Source organism: Mauremys reevesii, linkage group 2 (genome assembly GCF_016161935.1).
Source record: "Mauremys reevesii isolate NIE-2019 linkage group 2, ASM1616193v1, whole genome shotgun sequence".
NCBI lineage: Eukaryota > Metazoa > Chordata > Testudines > Geoemydidae > Mauremys > Mauremys reevesii.
In genome coordinates, this window is record NC_052624.1 from 41,396,406 (window position 1) to 41,418,373 (window position 21,968).

Here is a 21,968-nt window from a genome sequence, read left to right on the forward strand (position 1 = left end):
CCCTATTTTATTAACTAATTGGGGACTGAGGAGTTCATATGATCGAACATTTCATAAAATTGAATATCTCATAATTACAATAGATGTGGTTCATAAGATAATTTATTAATCATACAGTGTACATAACAAATGGTAATAAAAGAATAAAGCATGCCTGATTTTTCTTTGAAATAATTCCATCTTTTCTTTACCACCAAATCTCTCAGTATGTTCAAACCGGTACATCTGCTTGAATGTTGGCTAAAGGATTGAAGTCACGTTCAGCTGCAGAAAGATGACCTGAGTGGCAGAAAAATGATTCACATAAGTGGTTGTTCATAAGACAGTTCATAAAATTGAGGATCTACTGTATATAGTAGGAAATGAAATAAGAATGGCATAACACTCAACAGAAACAAATTAATTTTTGTTCTTTGAAATACACCCTATATATGTATATATAATAAAACATACAATACATTAATATATTTATATCCATGTGTATGCATGTTTGCATGTAATATGATTATTAATTTTTGTAGGTTCTAAAGTCAGTGATATAACATTTCCAATACTACCTTTTCTAATCAGTTGATGGTGGACACTGGCACTAAACTGAATTCAAAAGTGTCAAAGTTAGTATTAAATTATTGTTTTTCTAATTTTATACTTGAAACCTAACCAACCTGTGTGCAAATCTATTCTAGTTCTAATAAGGTTAATCCCACCAGCAATTTGGTTAACCTTCAAATCAACATCAGTGCTGTGGCTCAAGTGCAGATCATAGGGTAAGCACTTCAGTATTTCAATTTATACTTGCAACCAATGCACATTTTTAAATGAATCTTTATATGACTGTATATTATTTATAGCCCAATCTTGCAAGGTCTTTCAAGTGCAGAACTCTCACTGATTTCAGTAGATTACCACACACAGAAGCTTTGCAGGATGGGAGCTTTAGGTCCTGTCATTTGAAGTATATTCAATTGTGTACGCATATAAAAACTGCAGGTTCAATTATGGAGTCTGGAATTATCATAATAAATGACAACAAGAAATTTGGAAGGGGTATTAAACCTTTTGTTACAGGACATAAACTATCAGGATGAAACCTAAATGAGGGGGCGGGGGAGATTATCAAACATCTGCCTACTGAAGGGTTCTTACATTTTCCTCTGAACCAGATGTGGGATAGTAGGCTAGATGGGGCCTTTGGTGTGATCCAGACCGGTAATTACTACATTTTTATATCCTCACATATATTTGGAAACTGAAAAAGGCAAGAAGCAAAAGGCACTTGTGATAAATATTCAAAACACATAGTTAATCGAGAGAGCTTTCCACTTTGGTCCTGAACAGTGTTAATGATTTTGCATGGACAATGTTAATTATTGCTTGGACAGTTGTATATTGTTGCTGATATCTAAATTAGACCCAATACATAAAATGCAAGTACTCTATTACTGTTTGTGTCTAGCACACAAAAGCATCCCAGGCACCTCACAGATCATAGAGAAGACATGGTCCCTGGTCCAAAGAACAAACTATTTAAGATCTATCTAAGAGTTTTCTGTAGCCCTTTACCATAGTATCTCTGTGACCAATATATGCTGGGATTAAAATTATATAAATCATATTATCAATATGTATTATTGATACCACATATATTAATATGCATTAAGCACACAATATCAATGTGACACATATTATGTCTAGTACTTATATTGCCTGAATTGGCCTTTGTCTTGTATAATTCTGAGAGAGAAAAGGCAAGTGAGATAATATCTTTAATCGAACCAGCTTGTGTTGGTGGAAGGCACTGTAAACAGCTATGGTTTTATAATCCTGTTCACTTATGCTAAGTACCCCATAAGACTTTGCCAAACTGAAGTAATCTTTGGCATTCGAAAATAAAAAACGTGTCTAAGGCAAAATATGTTAACGTTTTACCCTGGAACAAGATGGGGAGGTACCTTCACACACATGCTAGTATCCAAAACAAAGATAAGGAAAGGTACAGAACAACAATTTATGGAAGAAAGATGAACCGATGGGTTGGATTTTAGTAACATGTAAAAAGTCTTATAACTTGTAAAATCATCCCATAAATATTCCTAGCTGAAATGTGTTTCTTTGGGAGCAAACGTTCTGTGTAAGGTGAATTTAACAACACTGCATGAGACTGCTTCACAGAAACTGGTATCGTATTGAACTTTTCTTCCTGTACTACTATTGAATTGTAGCAATAAACCTGACTGACATTGGTTATTTGGTCTCCTGAATGTATTTCATACCTAACCAAAGTGTGGTTAAGCAATTGACTATGCAATTTATCAACAATCTAAGTGCTTCCCAGCTAACAGCATAAAGAAGCCTAAAAGAAAGGGGTAATTGAAAGGAACATGAGGGGCAAACCAAAGAACGTGTGGTCTTCTGTTAAAGGTTACTTTTTTGTAAAGCAGTGGTAAAGTGAGTTTGCATCATTTTCTGTGGTAGTCAGAGGTAGTAGAGAGGAAGGAAGTTGGAGAGAAAGAGGTGATATTTTTGGCAAGGTGGTGTTATGGGAGAGGGTTTATAGAGACTGAAACAAAAGATGATTGGGAAGACTACATAGAGGGAGGAGAAAGTGGAGATTGTGGATGCAGTAAGGAGAAGAAAGCAAGGTGCATTGTGTGTGTGTGTGTGAGAGAGAGAGAGAGAGAGAGGTGGAGGTTGTCAAGAGTAGGTGATGATGTCAAGGAACAGTAAGAGGTTAGAGAGAATGAGTGAACCAATTAGAGTGAATGTTCAGTAATCATAGCCCTAAAATCCCGGGGCTGCAGATTCTGAAGACATTCTTCCCACCCCTGCTGCAGTGGGTGATGGTGAGTGCCTGTGCTCATAGAGGAATCGGTGCCTCCAGGAATATGCTGGACTTGGTGGAGAAGGGCCATGTGGGTGAAACATGGCCTTTGGGGCCTGATGCCCTGGAAGTGCTGGTGTTGGTTCAGTGGCAACCAGGGAAGCAAGTGGGACTGAGCATGTGCTGAAAGGTTTATCTGAACCAGGGACAAAATAAAGATATAAACTGGCAACAGAGCTGGTTGAAAACATTGCTGTTTTGAGGGCAGGGATCTTCCCTATTACAGTGCCCCCTGTTTTTCAGTGATGACTCTAACATGCTGGATGGTTGCATAGTGCATCCACAGATTACTCATCTGTGGGCTCTTACTTGTCTCTCCACTGTAATGCTTTTTCTACACTACAGTATGCATGTCTTTTGATGAAAATCTATGTAAACAGATAAACAGCTGGGCCTGGGCATTTGGAAAACCAACTCCAAATATTGGAGAACTTACCCAGAAATAGGCCTTAGGGACAGGTGACCTGGGTTGCTGCCCAGGGTGCTGAAAACAAGAGAATTGTTTCATTAAATGACTTGTAGTCAGCACACTCTCCACTTTATGTGCTTGTTAATCCCTTTGCTTTGGGTATTTACCATAAAATGGTGGATTGTGAAGAAACATCACAAGGTCTTTGCCTGAGAGATTTTGCTAATTAAGGAACTGAACATCAGAGAAGCTAACCACCACAACTCTAAGGGAATTGGGGGAGTGGAGAGAGAAATAATTGAATATTTTGCTAAGGAAGTTTGACAAAATTCATCATATTATTTGCTGAATATATGTGTAATTATTCTACCACATCTGAGGTAGGGAAGATATCTTCATCAAAAAATTTATTAAAACAAATGAAGAATTATTGAACCATCCCTTGTCATGCTTCCCGTTAGAGTTTGGTAATGCTGTTTGTCATTTTTTTCTTTAAGATATCTATGTTTCAGTGACTATTTGTGTGATTTCCACTTGTTCGTAGCCAAGCCTCTGGCAGACAACATCATAGGAAGGAAGTCAGTTAGTATAGGAAGACTTGCAGCAGGCAGAAGTTTCTTAACAAGGATTAGATTACTGCACACCCTGGGTTCTGCAGTCGTTGCAAAGATTACCCACTGAGCTATGAATGTTATTTCACCGGTGATAGATACGATATCCTTTAACTGGTTTTGGAATAGCATGTGTAAAGGAACAGAACAAAAAGGAATTTAATTATACAAAATGTAAGAGGTGTTTGTAGCATTTCATGGCATTTGCAATACTTGGTGGTGAAGTGATAGGCATTTCATACAATGGTACTTCTGTTGTAGCATGTCATTAGTAACTTGTGGCAAATCACAACCTAGGTGGCATATCACCAAAAATAAAAGCCAGCACATTACATGCCTTTCCTTTCACTTGAAAGCATATCATATTCTCATCAATCAGTTATTTATGGTCCTATGAGACCTTGCCTATTCATAGTGCTTTGAATAAATGCAATGGTTAAATAATCCTGTGAAATTCCATTAGTTTACAAAACAAGAAACAACCAAACTTACTTTGAACCACAGCTCTGAATAGCAACCAGTGTATATCTTAACAGTTGGATATATATATATATATATGTTTTGGAGGAGGAGGAGTACCACCCCAACTAACAAAAAATGCTTTATAAACTCCTGGCAGAAACTCATTATGCAAAATTGTACTTCCCCCCCTCCCAGGCAAGTACTCAGATTATCATTTTTAAGAAAGAAAAATGCATTTTGAAAGTATAAGGAAAATTAAAATATTACTATATCTGGTTTGATTTGAAATGTACCCCCCCCTTTCCGTTTTAAAGCCCTTTATCAGCCCCTAGTGGGAGCCCCTCATCCAGGTCTCCATGCAGGTCTCCTTCCCAGGCCTTCTGGAAGCTCTGGAGAGTTCTCACCTGCCCTCTTCCCAGCAGGCTCCCTCCCCAAACCTTTCTAGCTGGCTTCTGCACCCTGAAGCCTGGCTCTCTGCCTGGGAACTAAGGAGAGACTCTGAATTCTCCCTTGTTGAACTCGGGTTGCCTTTACATTCCCCAGAAGGCGTGATCCAGTTCCATACTACTCCCTGTCATGTGGGCCCTGGTGTCATTCGTTTCACCTGAGGAGGTGGGCTAAGCCTGCCACAAGTGAGGCTGAACCTAACCCCCTTCAGGGCCAGCTGACCCGGTGACGGTATGGTACACTATTATGTGTGTTCTATAGCTTTAATAAAAAGTAAAATATGTGATATCTTTGTCATAAGAAAGTGTTACAGAAATAAAGTGATAGCAGTATAAATTTGCTTTTTCTCTTAACCCTTGTTTACTGATTGTATGATGCTCTAACATTTTGGATAATTGAATGTTACTGTCTTTGAACCAAAAAAAGGAAGACAATCCAATGTTTAGGACACTAGCCAGGGATGAGGAGCGCTGGGTACAATTCCTTGCTGCACAACAAACTTTCTGTGACCCTAGACAAGTTGCACATCTTAAAATGGGAATAATAGAACTTCCTTACCTCACAAGGGTGTTGCAAGGATAAATACATGAAAGATCGTGAGGCACTCAGATACTACAAGAAGGGAGGCCAAATAAGTACCTAAAATAGATAAAATTGGCTTTAAAAAGGAAATAGAATGTAAAGTTCCAGACTCTGGATACTCTGGATGAGGATGAGAAGAAAAACCTGAAGTTTTTGTGTAGAGCACTAGTCTGGGTTTATAGTATTGTGTGATGCGTTCAAATACCAGAGTGAGGAATATGCTATAAATACCTAGACAGATAGCACTCTTCCCTCCAAGTCAACAGAGAATCAGTCCTCTAATGGTAGGGGGCAACATGTTGCTGGAGGATGCCATCCTTCAAATGAGATGTAAGTCTGAGATACTGACCAGTAGTGGTCATTAAAGAGTCTACTGCACTTTTTGGAAGCATTGTCCCATTCACCTAGCATAATACTAGTAACCATTCGGACTATCTAAAATTTATTTGTAGTTTCATCTGGATAAAGTAGTCTTACCTTTGTTAAAGATAGTATATCTGATGATAACATAACAGATGAATCTGCAAGTGACATATTAAGCCTTTTTATATATTACAGTGTGTCTCGTCCTCCACAAATTGTTTTGCCACTTCACAACTGGGAGCCTAAAGATGAGCCCACCAAAGAAGAGGAAGTTGGCCCTTTAGTAGAACACATATATGAGGTATAATTTGAAATCATTTAGCTTCTAATAGGTCTGTTTCTGCTCCACTGAGATCATTTGGAGTTTGGTCATTGTCATCATCTGGAGCTGATACAAGTCTTAATGCAAATATTGTTACTCTAGGCGTTGGTCCAAAATCAGTCCTGGAGTAACCAGGCCCAACTCCTGTGGTTTAGTGAGAGAGGCACCAGCTTATGCCAGGACAGGATTTACTCCTTGGTCATTAAGGAATCCTAAACACTTTTGGTGTTTACTAAATACTAACCAAGAAGCTGTGGACCAGATCCGAAGCACATTAAAGTGAACACTGAGTTTTTCCATGGACTTCAATGGGTTTTTGAGGTGGTCCTATGAGAACTATGAAAATGATAAAATATGTTGCCTTTAAAATGTAAGTAACTCTTCTTAAAAATCACAGCAACTTAAATGCAACAACATGTTCTCTGCTCTCTGAGTGAAAGATGTGTAGCTTCCAAAACAACAAGAAAAAACTTCACAAGTATACACAAGGAGGCTTTGACTATTAATATTTTGAAGCGTACATCTTTCCATCATGTGTTTTTTCTTCTGGAGATACACTGATTAAAAAGAAAGGGGGGTTCATGTTCAAAACAAGTACTTTGAATGAACTAGACTGAATACAGACCATGTTTTGAATTTGATAAATGACCTTCTGCAAGGAGGTGAAACAAAGTGCTTCACATATGGTTACAATTCACAAGCCAGTAGTCAGGAAAGGATAGGCAACTTGAAACAGAGAAGGAACCACTAAACTTAAACAAAATTATATCGTTAAAATTTGCAAGCCGACTACTGAAGTTAAATTAATCAGAGATATCAACCTGTGAACAAAATAAAGAGTTATGTTCTAATTTTACAGCTTAACATGTTTCTACAACTTATAATAAGGATCTTCATGTTACCCCACTTGGGCTCTGATGCAGCAGTGCACTTAAACATGTATGTAACTTTCAGCATATGTGTAGTCCTATTGAGTAAGGAATCCCCTATGGTTTAGTCACAAACAAAAACTTCACTGAAAAAGAAGTAAGGTTGAAAATATGTCACTGGGTTCCTGTTAAAGCCCAGAAACCAACAGTGCACTTACTTCACAAAAAAAAGTCTAAAATGGCTCAGAATGAATAGCAAAGCATCCAGCCTATTCCACTCTTACACCCAAACCCAATTTACGCCACCTACCCAAACTTAAAATTGCCCTCACACATTTACGAAAGTATATGCTCATGTGAAAATAATAATTTAGAAGGTTCTGGGCGCATCATTTCTTTTCTGATTTTTTTAACCAAACTTCCCAGAAAATCTCTTCTCTGGGATGTGCTGTGACCCCTGAAATTTCAGGAAGATTTTGTGGAAAGCTGGCTTGAAGGAGTTTGAAAACTGGATTTTTAAAAATGAGGAAGTAGCTTGAGCCTTCACTATGAAACAGCTGTTGCTGCTCCCTCAAAGGGGGTTAAGTTCTGACACTGATGCAACAGCTATAAATTTCCCATAACTTTGTTGTAAATGAGGACAGAATCTAGCACTTTATTTTTTCATCCCCACTTTGTATGCAATTGCATCAGAGGTAAAAATATAAGTGAGAAAGCCACTAAGCACTTGAATATTGACCGGGACGTAGGAAACCTGTGTGTTATTTCCACATCTGCCAGGGCCCCACTGGCTGACCTGAGCAAGTCACTTCACCTCTCTGTGCTTCAGATTCCCCGCCTATAAAATGAGAATAATGATGTTTACCTCTTTTGTAAGGCTCGTTGAGATCTGTGGTTGAAAAGTGTTGTAAGGTCTAAATGGATGTTGTTGTTGTTCCTGGCCTTGGAAAGTTGTACATTGATGAGTTTTGTTATTTATTTGACAGTTGTATAATATTGGACCGAGTGCCATCAATGAAACATTACTCCATGTTGGATGGCCTGCATCCAGTCGAGAGGAGTCTCTTCTTTACATTCTTCATATTCAGACGCATGGACCGTTGCAATGTCAAACAAGCTCTGCTATCAATATATTCCAAATAAAGGTAGGATACTTGCTACTGTTTTTTAGCCTTGTCTACATTTTGTTTGCTTTTTTTTTGACTGCCACACCACATTGAGCAGAAGGTTTCATTCAGCTGTTCACAATGGCACCCAGATAATTTTTCCATCTTGGAAATTGTCGCTGTTTAGAATGTATAGAACCTGACAAGCTTTGTACTGTGATGTGTGTTAAAGCACTATCCTATTTTTTATCAAGAGACTCTGGTTTTAGTTGCAAGGTTGGAGCCTCAATAATTAGACACAAGATGATTTTACAAAGGGGAACTTTGCTCTCTCTGTTTTTAAGGGGCAATTTTATTACAGCTGTAAATAGACAATGTAGGATTTTGGAGCTCTCATGAGACCCTGTAAATTCTTGTGCCATTAGTTTGCAAATGCCAGCTCCCAAGAGCTCAGTATTTGGGAGATACTTGCAGATGCTCACATATATCAAGGCGCCTCAGTTTGACCTACGTCTACACACAACTGGTTAATACAATATGAAACTGGTTTCTTTATCTAATGCACATTGCACTTTCTGACAAAACTCTGGGTGAATCTCATAACATGCAAGTAGTCTGACTTTTGTGGTTCAAGTTCATAGTTTCACAAGTTTATGAAAATGTTAACTATGGAAAAATATTATCTCCCTACCATATTTTAGTTTTTGGACTGAAGACTCTATCATCATGCAATTTTTCTTTGGTTTGAGAAGACTTTGGCATTTTTGCTGCATCCTAATCTAATGCTACAAAGTGTACGCATGATTAACTCAGCTTAATTACATCAAATTAAATGATCAGCTGGAAAATGTCTGGGTAACTAGTCAAGATTACTAGTTGCACACTTTCCTTCTCTAAATTAATTCGGATTATTATTGATTGCAGACATAGAAATAAGACTACTTTGTAGAGACTAGAGTCTGACTCTGATTATACTTATATTGACTTTAGACAAGTGTGACTTCATTGGTTAAGTATTGCTATAATTTATATTACAATAGCAACTCAAATTGGCTAGTCATACAGAAATGTGCAGTAGCAAGATCTAGTGACTGCCCCCAAAAAGCTTACAATCTAAAAAGAGAAAAAGCAGATAAAGGGTAAATCTGAAAGTCAGAAAACATTCAGGCAAAATTCTCAGAGAATGGTGCCTGGCATACACATTCTTACTGCCAACTTCTTAAAAAATATACATAAACTATCCTACCTGCAATTTACACCTAGCCTTTTTGTTCTGCTAAATAACAAATGAGTCGGATTTCATTCCATCTGTACATGAAACGTGCTACCAAAGAGTTTTCTTGTAATGCTGGTAAACTTACCTGGGTATCCAGGTACATTCTCAGCTATGGGGTGCGTTCATAGTTCAAGACATTTTTGTCAGATTGATAAGATTATATCATGGACACTTTTAGTTTTCTGCAATTGTTGAACAGCAAAGTTCATATTTGTTTGTGATCAAAAACTACACTATGATTTTGGGAATATGGTGCCCCGGATGCTGGTCAGCAGTTGGCTGAGAATTCTTGTCTATATTGTTCCTGGTGTTGACCGTGAAAAGACAAGTGTGTGCCTCAGTCACATTATCTGATAAATAGGGATAATACCCACTTAGGAGTGCTGAGGATTAATAAATTTATCTTTATGCTTAATAAAGTGTTCTGATATCCTCCAATGGAAGGTGCTATAGCAGGGCTAAGTTTTAACATCACATAAATAAGCTCTGAATGGAATGTAACAATGCTGAATGGAATGTAACACACTAATGGTAGGTACTAGGTATGAATGCCTGATGAAAGGATTCATACAATATATTATTATTTTATAACTTCGTGGACGCTTTTGCTTTGTCAGCAGTATGATGCACTTAGACATCATCATTGGGGTATTGTACAAGATAATCAAACGTTTCTTCTCTAGAAATGAAAATTCTCCCATCTTTTATTCTTCCCCTTCCACTTCCAAATGCTGGAATCATTTGGCAGAACAAAGACCTCAAAGTTGCACATCACTAATGCATAAAGTTTGAAAAAAACAATTGAGTTCCTGAAATAAAAATCTACCGAATAATTATTCGGTATTGTACTATACTTGTTATAACATTTATTTCCTTAGTAAGGTTGCTCAGCATCTTCAAGTAATTTGAAGAAGCTTTCTGTCCATTTCTTAGACTTAAACAATTTCATACACAAACTAAATATTATGTACATGCTTTTCTTAAACAAGATTTCTAATACATATATCGGGTATGACTTTACTGCAGTTTGCAATTATTGCAACAGTATAAATAAATAACTTGCTATACATCTCATAATACTTGCCAATTTCATTCAGAATTATTGGTGTATTATAAATACAGGGAGCAACTCTGAGAGAAAACCTGAAGTCCTTACTGAAAGGTGCCTTTAAGGTACAAGGCACCAACATCCCAGAGCTGCCTGATGGACAGGCAAAGAGTGACAATTGTGGCAGCTCTGGCCACACCCTTTTAAAGGGCTCTAGAATGCTTTCCCTCTATGGCTGGTGGAGACAGAGGGACTCTATTACTCCACCTCCTTCCCAGCCTCCTTTGGTGTGGCTAACACTGCTAGTCCCATGAAGTTTTTGTGCTCAGGTGAGCAAAAGAACTGGAAGTTTAGATTGTAAGCATTTTGGGGCAGGCATCATCCTTTCTATTCAATCTTTGTACAGCACCTAGCACAATGGGGTCTTAGGGCTGGGATTCCTAGACACTAGTGAAATACTAATACTAACTAGCCCCAGTACTGGGGCACAAATGGCCCCTGGGGAAGGCTTCTTGCACACACGGACACATCTTGCACTCATACCCAGCAGTCAACCATAATAATCCAGCATCAAGTTTTTACCAAGTCTTCACCCACACTTCCATGGAAGCCAACTCAAATTTCCCTGAGTTAAAAACCTTAGAATTTGGTCCATTCACTTTTAAATACACTATTTTCTTATCAGGCCCTAGTGATTTTTTTTCACTACTATTAACTACACCACAGTTGCTTGTCATTTTTTAATAAATTGCCTGCTCTGTTGTTTATATTTCAACTCTAATGGTTTGTTTTTAGCTGGCATGTATGGAGATTTTTTTTTACATTGTATATTCATGTACTTTAAATTGTATAGTATGTGAATTCCCAGATTACCTAAAATGATAAATTCTATCTCCATGTAGTCACATTAGGAGTCTCTTTTTATAGCTGCTTTTAAGTGCTCGTGGTTTTTAATATTTCAACAAATATCCATTGTTTCTGACTGTGCTATAAAATGTAATTGCTGAATGGAATGTAACACACTAATGGTAGGTACTAGGTATGAATGCCTGATGAAAGGATTCATACAATATATTATTATTTTATAACTTTGTGGACGCTTTTGCTTTGTCAGCAGTATGATGCACTTAGACTCATAGACTCATAGACTTTAAGGTCAGAAGGGACCATTGTGATCATCTAGTCTGACCTCCTGCACAATGCAGGCCACAGAATCCCACCCATCCACTTCTATAACAAACCCCTAGCCTATGTCTGAGTTATTGAAGTCCCCAAATTGCGGTTTTAAGACTTCAAGCTGCAGAGAATCCTCCAGAAAGTGACCCGTGCCCCATGCTGCAGAGGAAGGCGAAAAACCACTTATCAGTATAACCTTTCACTTGTCTCTTGTTAGTCATTTTTACAATGAAATGCTTCTCAAATTATTTCAATGACCCAATCAGGAAAAAAAGGACCAACTGGTTTTCTATTCTGTATTATTGTTAATTAATGTCATGCATCCAAACTATTTTCCTTTCCATAGATCTGATTCTCGGTTCATAGCAGCTATGCAGATTTTGGAGTTTGGGATAAACCTATGTATGTAAAGGTCTAGTAGCAACCTTTCCACAAAAGCACTGATCTGTCATTGTCTAGATGTGTGTATTTTAAGATCCACATTTGTTATGGCAGATCCCCCAAAAGGAGCTGGGTTTGGTTAAAAGTCAGAAGATTTAGCAGAACGCTCCAGTTCTACATATTTTGCCATGAGAAACAAGATAGCTAATTTATTAAACGTTACTGATTCCAGACACTTCTTGGGGTAAACACTTTTTGTGTGTAGCCAGTAGAGAGTAAATTGTGGGAGAAACAGAGGTCCACATGCAAAACCTATTACAGATCTGTATAAGCAGGGATTTCAGAGTCTAATCTATGCCCTACACAAGGGCAGCTATGTTACTAGCAGGCCACTGGGGGTTGAAATCAAGGACTACTTTTTCACTGGTACATTTCAGCTTCAGTCTGGCTAGTGCTGCTGTGTATTGCAGAAGCAGCTTAAACAGGCTAATCTTGAAAGTGCTAAGTAAAATTGTACTAACAACAATTTTTTAGGTTTGCTAAGAATTCCAAAAAATCAAAAGATTTGTTCAACCCAAACATTTCAGTTTTGGTTTGAACTAAATATTTTGGTTCAATTTAGAGCATTTTAAACTGTTTTTATTTGAAGAAAGTTATTTTGAACAGAAAAATCGAAACAGTTTGTTTTCATTTCAACATTTGCAAGTGTTTCTTTTTCTGAATATTTTCTTGTTGTCTCTTTGTCAACATGGACTATTCAGTGAAACCAACATGAATTTGCAGAATGTTTTGGTGTTGCTGAATCTGCACTTTTTACCCCCCCCCCCCCCCAAAGTTTCAGACAAAAAATTTTCCCCAGTTCTAGAGATCAGGATAAGGGAGAAATGCTACATTTTCCTTTGAAGTTCAGCAGCTCAAAAACCACTGGTGAGAGCAGGCAGCTGACATACAAAGAGAAATTCCATATCTTTCTTCCCACACAGCTGCTGTGTTCAACAAGACTTCTCAATTATAAATTTTGATTTAAGAAGCTGAACTGGGAGCATTATAGCCAGGTGAGAGAGGCACTCCTAGGAAAAAGCATGCTTCAGGCTGTAGTACATTTTTTTTTTTTATTTTTTAACATAAACAGAAAATTACTATTTTTCACATTCCTATTTTCTTTTCCTCATTCCTATCTTATTTTGATAATGGCTACATCTGTTACATAAATTACACTGGCTGGTAATGAGGGTTGTGATGTCATATCTCTGTTTTGTGTGGAATTTAATCATGGCAATGGAAGCATCACAATGAGTAACCAGACTAAATAAGGGTTTAGATTCTCAACATATTATAGCATAAATTTAAAACAGCCCTTCTGTATTTTAACTTTACAAAAGCATCATAAACAGAATAACTGCTGATACATGAATTTGTTTCAAATAAATAGTGTTAAATAAATACTATCATCATATGTTACTGCTTACAACAAACAGGAACAGATGCTGATAGGGGAAAAGCTTCAATTTCCAGGACAGACTGTATGTTGACTAAGGCTGAGACTTCACTGAAGGACATTAGATGTCTAACTTCCACTGGACTTAACGGGATTTGACACCTAATTCCTGTAGGCTCCTTGGAAATTTCCAGCCTAAAATGCTTTGGACTTTTCCATTTCATGCATACCTTCCAGCAAACCTCTTCACTGTGCTGAATTGATCTTGTCTTGTACAAATGTTTTTCTTATGCTTTTTTTCTCCAAAAGGGCAGATTTAATCCATCAATGTTTTTGTATGCTCTTGGGGGGCGGGGGAGGCAACGTGGGGAAAAGGGGGGATTTTCTATTTGAGGCTTCTTTTGTGTAGGGAAAACCCTTAGAATGGTATTACTTTCCCTCCTCCCCTTTATCTGACAGTTTTTTCAGCCCAAGTATGTATTCCCCTCCCATGCAGCAAATCACCTTCCAAATGTGACCTTAATGGCACTAGTCTCGTGCGGAATATGACATTAAATTCCAGCCATTCCATGGATCCCATTCTCAGAAACCTTTAATTTTCCCAGCAGTTGAGATGGATAGCTGTTAATGGGCTTTTTCAGGTTCCCTTTTTATAGTGAGGATTCTACATGAACAGTGATTCTGGCAGGCAAATGACATTTATTTTTTAGGGCTCTAGGCATGCAAACACATCAGTGGAGCATGCAGATGTCTGCAACTATAAACAATTTTCTTTTGTGCAACATCTTTTATACAAGTCACATTCCAAAACACTCCATGGAGTTAAATAACAAATCACAACAGAGGTTGTTGCATCGAAAGAAAAGGAGGAAAGCTATGTTTTCAAGCTGAGGTTTGACATGAGAGATGAAGAGCTGAGGAGGTAAAGAGGTATAGGAAGTTTTCTGTAGATGCCAGGAACTGCAGAGAGGAGGTGTGTGGAAGGGCCATGAAGGCCAAAACTAGACAAATTTAGAGATCATCAAATGGCTTAGAGAACAGTATGGTCCATGAGATAGACAGGAGCAAGTGCATGGAAAGCTTTAGAAACAAAGGGCCAAACTAACCACCACTCCCGACTCTGGAGAATACAATTTTATCTCCTTGTACTAACCTGGCCCCTTGGGCCACTGGAGAGATTCAGCTACCAAGGTCGAACAGGAGCTGCTTCCACATCTATCCTTCCCAGGTGGTCCTGCCTCTCTAGCGCAGCTTTGATCTCCAGTGAAGGCCATACAAACTGAGGCTGCAGTAGGGATGCACTGAATCAGGGTTTAGCCTAGCCATGTCCGTCCCATGCCAGCACTGCCAGCTTTTGGAGCTGGAGTTGCTGCCCAGGCATCTCCCCACAGAGAATAGGTTGTGGTCGACTGGGGGCTGCAAAAAATCCAGAAGACTTTTCACTCTGGAGAGAATCTTGCTACCTGAGAATTGCTTCCTGATGTGAAGAGGGAACTGCTGGAGGTGTTTGAGAAATGTAGTGTTATGGATACATTTCTTAAACATGTGAGAGGATGGGTTGTAGTACTCTGGAATAAGGAGAGCTGGAACCTCCAAGGACTTTTAACCCTGTATAGAACATACACTACATTACTTATTTTTATATATTAGCCTGGTAATCTATTCAGTGTATTTTGTCTTTGAGCATGGGTGCTGGGGGTAAAAAAACATCCTGACTAAAATGTCATTGAAACTGGCACATTCCAGAAAACAGTTTGGTTTTGAAAAATTCGTATTTTTAGACAAAAAACCACTTCATCAAAAATTTCCCAACCAGCTGTATTCATGACCTATCCAACCTTGGAATCCTTTGATTGGGATTCCAGCTACCAAACTGGTCACTAACTATTCTAGTAGATAGAATACATGTATTTAATGTAAAATATGTATACTCAAGATTAAGAACAAGTTTTCCGCTGAATCATGGAGACTAGCTTTAGATTTTTGCAATAAATGAAGTTCCCTGTTGCCAAAACCCTATACTTGGTGAAATAGTCACAATTTTTTAATCTGGTATTTGACCAATTCTACATTTATATATAATCTGTGATCATATATTGATGTCTTCTTCCAAAGATAAGTTTCAAAGTTCATTAGAGTGTATTCCTTTTAATTTGTCATCATTAAGGGGCCCCACATGTACTGATGAGAGAATCTTGGAAATAAGTAACACCCATGTGTTTCCTCACTGAGAGAGAGAGAGAGATTTATTATCTGCTTAAATATTTCCTTATTGCAGAGGAAAAAAATTAATTTAAGTAAAAGAATTTCACTTCTGATTAACGACTTTTTCAGCAGTTAATTATACTATTCTTCCACCGTGTGGGATGTTAATAAGTAAATTGTCCTGACCCTCAGACATTAGATCAGACAAATGGTAGAAATATAGTACTATACAGGAATAGTTTATGGAAGGGGTTGTGTGTGTATTTATGTCTGTGTTTACCTTATATACTAAAAAAAATTCTGATAATTGCAAATACTTCTTTTAGGAATTTGTTTAAAATAAATGCAGGTTTTGTGCTTCAGAGTTTAAATGCATACCAGCCTCTAAATTCCTTTAATCTGAGGCCCTTAAGGAATTGTTTTGGATGTATTTACGTGAATTCCTTTTGAGGTCAGATCATAAACTTCATCATATATTTCGCTGCAGTTTGACTTGATAAAACTGTGCTAAATTAGAGAATTTATCTCTCCTTCCTGAAAAATTAGGATCCCTTATGTTTCTCTAGAGGCTTCAGGAAAGACAAAGGAAGAAGCTAAATGTCTTATATATCATCTAAAGACAAAACTACCAACAATAAAAATAGGCTTTGGCTCTGAGATTTCTGTCTCTTAAATTTTCTGTTTGCGAATATTCACTTAAAGTTTAAAAACAAATCAGTTGGAGTTTTTACTAAGTTGGAGAATTTTTGTTATAATAATTAATCCTCCAGAAACAACCACCAAAGATGAGGATAGTAGAATGCAGATCTTTTTGGATGTTGGTAAAACCATTAAATTCCTAGAGCCAGATTCTGATCTCTATTAATAACTAGACTTCAGTGGGAGTGACTTTGAATTTACACTGCAACAGAGATCAGAATCTGGGCCCAAGAGTCTAACAAAAACAAGTACAGCAATGAAATTGGCTCCAGTAAAGAATGAAGATTGGCAAAACAAATGATCTAGTGCAATGCATATTGCTGGACACCATCCTGCTGTGCTATTACAAATCAAGCTGCTAGTTGAAGAAAGTGGTATCTAGTCTCATGGCAGTGCTATTAATTTTTTTTTTTTAAAGTCAGTATAAAGTTCAAGTTCCCCGAGAAGGCAACATACCTAACTGTATGGTGTATCATTACAGTTCGCTGTCTTTCTTTTTCCAGTTTGCTATTCCACAGGACACCCCAGAACTCACTGCTTTTTTGCATAACTCCACTATTCCTCACTATGTCGGGCGGAGGGATGTCACCATGGTAGAACCACAAAGGAAGAGCTACGCAAAAATACTGGTGAGCTAATTGAAATATATAGTGCTGGGACTATATTCGCAAGCTCTACAATGTGACTGTTGGTTTTGTCATATTCTCTTTACAGACTTTTAATTTCCTACTGTTCTAAGTAACAAGTAAATGATGGAGCAACTGATTTTTAAATCTCTTGTTTTAACTATGTATTATATACTGCACCATTTACAGACAAATTATGACAGATTCTTTACGCAAGGATCTTACAGTCTAAGGACCCAGTACTGCAGTTGGGTTCACGCATGCAGACCTCTCTACCGCTGCATTGTGTCAAGTATCAGAGGGGTAGCCGTGTTAGTCTGGATCTGTAAAAGCAACAAAGAATCCTGTGGCACCTTATAGATGCATCTGAAGAAGTGGGTATTCACCCACGAAAGCTCATGCTGCAAAACGTCTGTTAGTCTATAAGGTGCCACAGGATTCTTTGTTGCTTTTACCACTGCATTGCCTCAAGTGGCCTTTGGGCAGGCTCAAGGATTGCACACACACACACCTCCACCCGCTCACTCGGGTCTTTCACCAGATCATGGCTAAAATAATGAAATAGTAACACTTTTTTAAAATCTATGCATATATTTTGTTAATGGGTCTTTAACATTTTCATAAAATTCTTAAACTCAGCTACTGAAATACACCAAAAATAACAGCTCTGTCCCATAACTATTGTCAAGTGCAAATATTCATTCAATAAATACTCAAGACATTCTCTGGCTTCAAGAAATGTCAAGTCTTTTGTTCTTTAAAGTATCACAAGCCATCAAAATAGTTCTGGTATAACTTAGCAGTTTTTTAGTTTTCATGGGTAAATATCTAACCAGTCAAAAACGCAGGGTCTGTAAAATGTTGGCAACAGCAAAGACCTCTCAGCCAGTGTGGCAAAATAGCTTTGAGTATCAGTCTCAAAGCCTCCTGGGACATGAACATCTGGATGATAACATGCTGTCAGTCTGGTTTTTGTTGTTCATACATTGAGTACTCCACGTTTTAGAGTATTTAAGCATCACAATTACTAGTTTGTTTTGCCTGGAGGCGATATTTCTAAATTGGTGACCTGAGGCCAAAAGCTGGGATTCTTGTGGCCATCATTTCCATTTATTTTTATTAACCCCAGCCCGAGTTTCTTTCCTGCTGTCCAGTCTCCAGTTAAACGGTTCACTGTCAGCATATGTTTGAGCTCCTCGCTATCACCAGAATTTGTCACAAATAGGAAAAAAAGAACTCCATAGGCCTAAACTCTGCTTGTAAAGTAACAAAGTCTTTACGTTATGTCTGAATATGGAATTTGGCTATTTTTTTAAATGGGGGGAGCCCAAATCTGAAATTAATGACTTATTTTAATTAAAAATAGAATCACAGAAGTACTGATTTCATATACCTATGGTTGTTGTGTCCTGCATAATTCTTCCATCATCAGAAAGACCAACAACATCACACTTTGGAAATAATTTTGATTCTAGCAAGACTGCAAAAAAACCTAGCCTTTGGAAGACATACCATTTGTGCCACAAAACTTTTAATCCATTTCTCAGTAATGCCTTAATTATCAGTTATATTTCTCTGTAACTAGTCTCTTATGTTGTCAGCATAGAAATGACTTCAGCAACTGTGAATGGTTAACAAAATGTATAAGTATGTACAGTATTTGCATCTTATTATGTACTTTAAAATAATAAGAACCAGAGGTTTGTCAGCAGCTTGATCCAGACAGACAATATTAGATTGATTTCACAGAAACATAGGACTTCCCAGTCCGGATCAGACTAGCAGTCCAACTAGTCCAGGATTCAGTCTCTCTCACAGTAGCATTAGCCAGATGCTTAGGGAGGTGGCATATGCAGCAGGCATATGTAAAGTATGGAGATGTTTGGTAGTCTCTCGCTAGTCATGTGGTGTGTTTTTAGGCTAGAAAAGCAAGCCAATGTATTGTTTTGTTAGTTGATGCTGGTTTTTGCCATTAGCCCATTTGACCGAGTACTATGTTTAGGACTGGTTAAAAACTTTCCATAAATATTGTTTTTGCTGACAAACTGGATTTTTAATTACATTTAAAATATTCATGGAAAGTGTCCGTGTTCCATCGAAAAATTTGACTTTTCATCTGAATATCAAACATTTTTTGGATGAAAACTGAAAATTTTTAATTTTCAGCTCAAAAATTTGTTTGGTTTTCAGTTTTTGATGAAAATCATTTTTTTACAGGGAGAAGCATTTTCCAACTAGCCCGAATCCTGTCCTGTCTACTAAACAATGGTTTCTTTCCTTTTTACCTCTTGTGGTTTCAGTTTACTGAAGACTATAAAGGGCTAAATACATTACTAAGAAAAATAGGAATGTGTGCTCAGGTCTTCAACTTTCAGCCAAAAATCAGGCTTTTTCCATAGTAATGATTTATTTTTGTTAATATGTGTTTTTGTTCTCTGTAATTAGACATTAAAAAAAACAGATGAAAGGTTAAATAAAGCTGGTTAGAGAATGACTGAATAGGAAGAATTAAATATGTATATCCTCTACAATAGGTACTGTAAACAAGGCTTATAGCATGAGACTCTTCTGGGGATGTGGAAAGTAGAGAGGTCGTGCACAGCCTCTACTTAAGATGTAATGAGAGAGAGATTTATGGGGAATATTGTTATACTGGTGTAGCACTATAGCTAGGCATGACTCTTTCTGGAATATGTTCAGACATAATAAAATATATTAGCACCCTATCCCCGAAGGTAGTTACCCAGTTTTATTAGAGAATGGTCTCTGAAAGAGGATGTTCTTACAGAAAGTACATTATAGCACTAGTGAAGTGCTGTTGTGTGGAGAGGCGATACCTTTGCTTTAAGACAATCAAAACCACTTTGCATCGCCATTGTGAGTAAACTATGTAGCAGCGAGAAAAGAAAATGGACTAGTCAAAATATCAGCCTTTCCCCTGAACTGAGTCCAGATCTTTTAGGGCACTTCTGCACAGCATTTTGGATCCATCCTCCTCCCTAGGCTTCAGAGCCTGAGCTCCAGCCCAAGCCACAACTTTGCAGTGCTGTCTATACAGCTATTTTTAGAATGCTAGTGCAAGCCCTGCTAGCCCAAGTCTGTCAGCCCAGGCTGGAAAGCTTGCTCCCACACAGTCCAAAATGCTGTGTAGACCTATCCTTAGGTTTGGATCTATTTGGATAAATACCCCAAACACACTCTGTAACCTCCAACAGACCTTTGGCTTTTAGTTCCCTCTCCCCGTGAGCTGCCTTCCATTCCATTTGCCCAGTACATCACTATCTTTTTCTGTGATTTCCCCAATAGATCCCCTTCTCCAACTCTTCGTCCCTGTCCATGAGTTCCAACCAGCTCCTTACCTTGTCTGGTAACATTTCCATTCCAGACTCCAGCAGGTCTATAGTCTTGGCTAAGGCCAGCTGGCTGTTGTATGCAGTTGTGTGTTTGCTAGTCTTTCCCATCCAGGATCACTGCTCACCAGGAAAGCTTCATAGAACATAAGGCTCAAATAGAGCAGCTAATGAAGCTCAGCAAACATGCTGGCTTTACAATCTAAATTTCACCAGGAAAATTAGGAGTGTCAGAGAAGGAGGTGAAGTTTTGAGAGTGTAAATATGGAGTTTGGGAGTCAGAGAAGAGACAAGGAACTGGCTGGAGGGGTGGAAAGGGGAAAGAGGAATAAACAAGATTTTGTTAAACAGTTGGACTTTCTAAGAATTCTTCAAACCAGACTGGTGAATGCTATTAGCTTTGTCATCATTAACATATGTAAAGAGTTGTATTCATAGGTAACTTAGAAGAAGCCCTATTGTGATTATTCATTTCTCACAAAGGCACTTCAGATGTCTTCTGTTGTACATTGGTATTAGATTAAATTCTTGAAGATGCATGATATTTAATACATTAAGAAACAGGGTTTTTTTCCTTCAATTTAGAGCAGTTGAGAGTAATTAAATCTGTGAATAATTAAATGTGTGTATTCTCACATTAGTCTTGTTACAAAAGCATTGTTATAATTTCATTTTACTTTTATACAGAACTGTACAAACGTGAATTGTTTAATAATCTCGTGTACAGTGGGACAGCTAGAAAGAGGAAAGAGTGCAGCACTAAAAATCAGATCTCGGTTATGGGCCCAAACTTTCCTACAGGTAATGTAAATTTGTGAAACTATTTTTACACACAAAAAAGACAATTTTATTTGTCTGTTTATTTAAAGATATATATATATATATATATAGTCTGTGTGTGTATATATAATGATCTTAACTTGTGAATCTTATTGTCATCACTTTGTTTTGGGGTAAATCTCTCTGCTTCATGCTTATGTCACACACATACTGCTAATTTCTCCCTCCTCTGAATATTGAGTCCATTTCAATTTTACTTTGCCAGTTTTTACTGCATATTCCATGTTGATCTTGATCCCCATCTTACTTTGACTTTCCATAGTATATCTGTTCATAGGCTTCTGTTGATCCTCCCAGATTTATCAGCTTGTTGACCTACCTGTGGCTTTATTTTATAACTGGTATGAATTCTCAGCGAGGGTATGTTTCTCCATTTTCTTGGTGCTTATATGTCTCAGAGCCATACAGCTGATGATGAATGCTCTGTATGCAGTTTAAAAATTAAAAGTTATTCATTCTCCTGTCAGTATTGTCATGGTTTAGGTGTTAGACCCACATGTTACATTTACATGTAGAGCTGAATTGTAGCATTTAGCCATAACTGTGAGTATGAGGGACAATGCAGAACTGTCAGAGAGAGTGATCCTTAGGATGCCAATCCCCTCTGTCAACTCGTCACCCTACCTCAGAGGAAGTGTGCACACACTACATTAGTTTTTAGTAGGATGCAATGTATTTTCTTCTCTGCAACAGGCCAGGCGAATAAACTAGTGCACAGACTCAGAAGCTGAGAGAGGCCACGGCCCTGCCTTCTCCCTGCTTCTCCCATCCCCCCTGGGGTGACTGGTACTCAGAGGGAGCTGTCCCCCAAAAGGAGCATCCCTACCCTGTGCATGCGATGTGGACCTGAGGGGAAAGCTAGAGCCAGGAACAATCC

General features: G+C 37.9%; 1 protein-coding gene across 3 annotated transcripts in view; it reads left to right on the forward strand.

Annotated features, from left to right (window-relative positions):
• ITGA8 (integrin subunit alpha 8) overlaps positions 1–21,968 on the forward strand; it is a 174,951-nt gene that overhangs the window by 112,778 nt on the left and 40,205 nt on the right. For all 3 annotated transcript variants that reach the window (XM_039522444.1, XM_039522445.1, XM_039522446.1), the window contains 5 exons: positions 687–767; positions 5,951–6,056; positions 7,933–8,091; positions 16,779–16,904; positions 20,939–21,052. In XM_039522444.1, the coding sequence (XP_039378378.1) occupies positions 687–767; positions 5,951–6,056; positions 7,933–8,091; positions 16,779–16,904; positions 20,939–21,052 (586 nt within the window). The remainder of the gene's footprint in view (positions 1–686; positions 768–5,950; positions 6,057–7,932; positions 8,092–16,778; positions 16,905–20,938; positions 21,053–21,968) is intronic.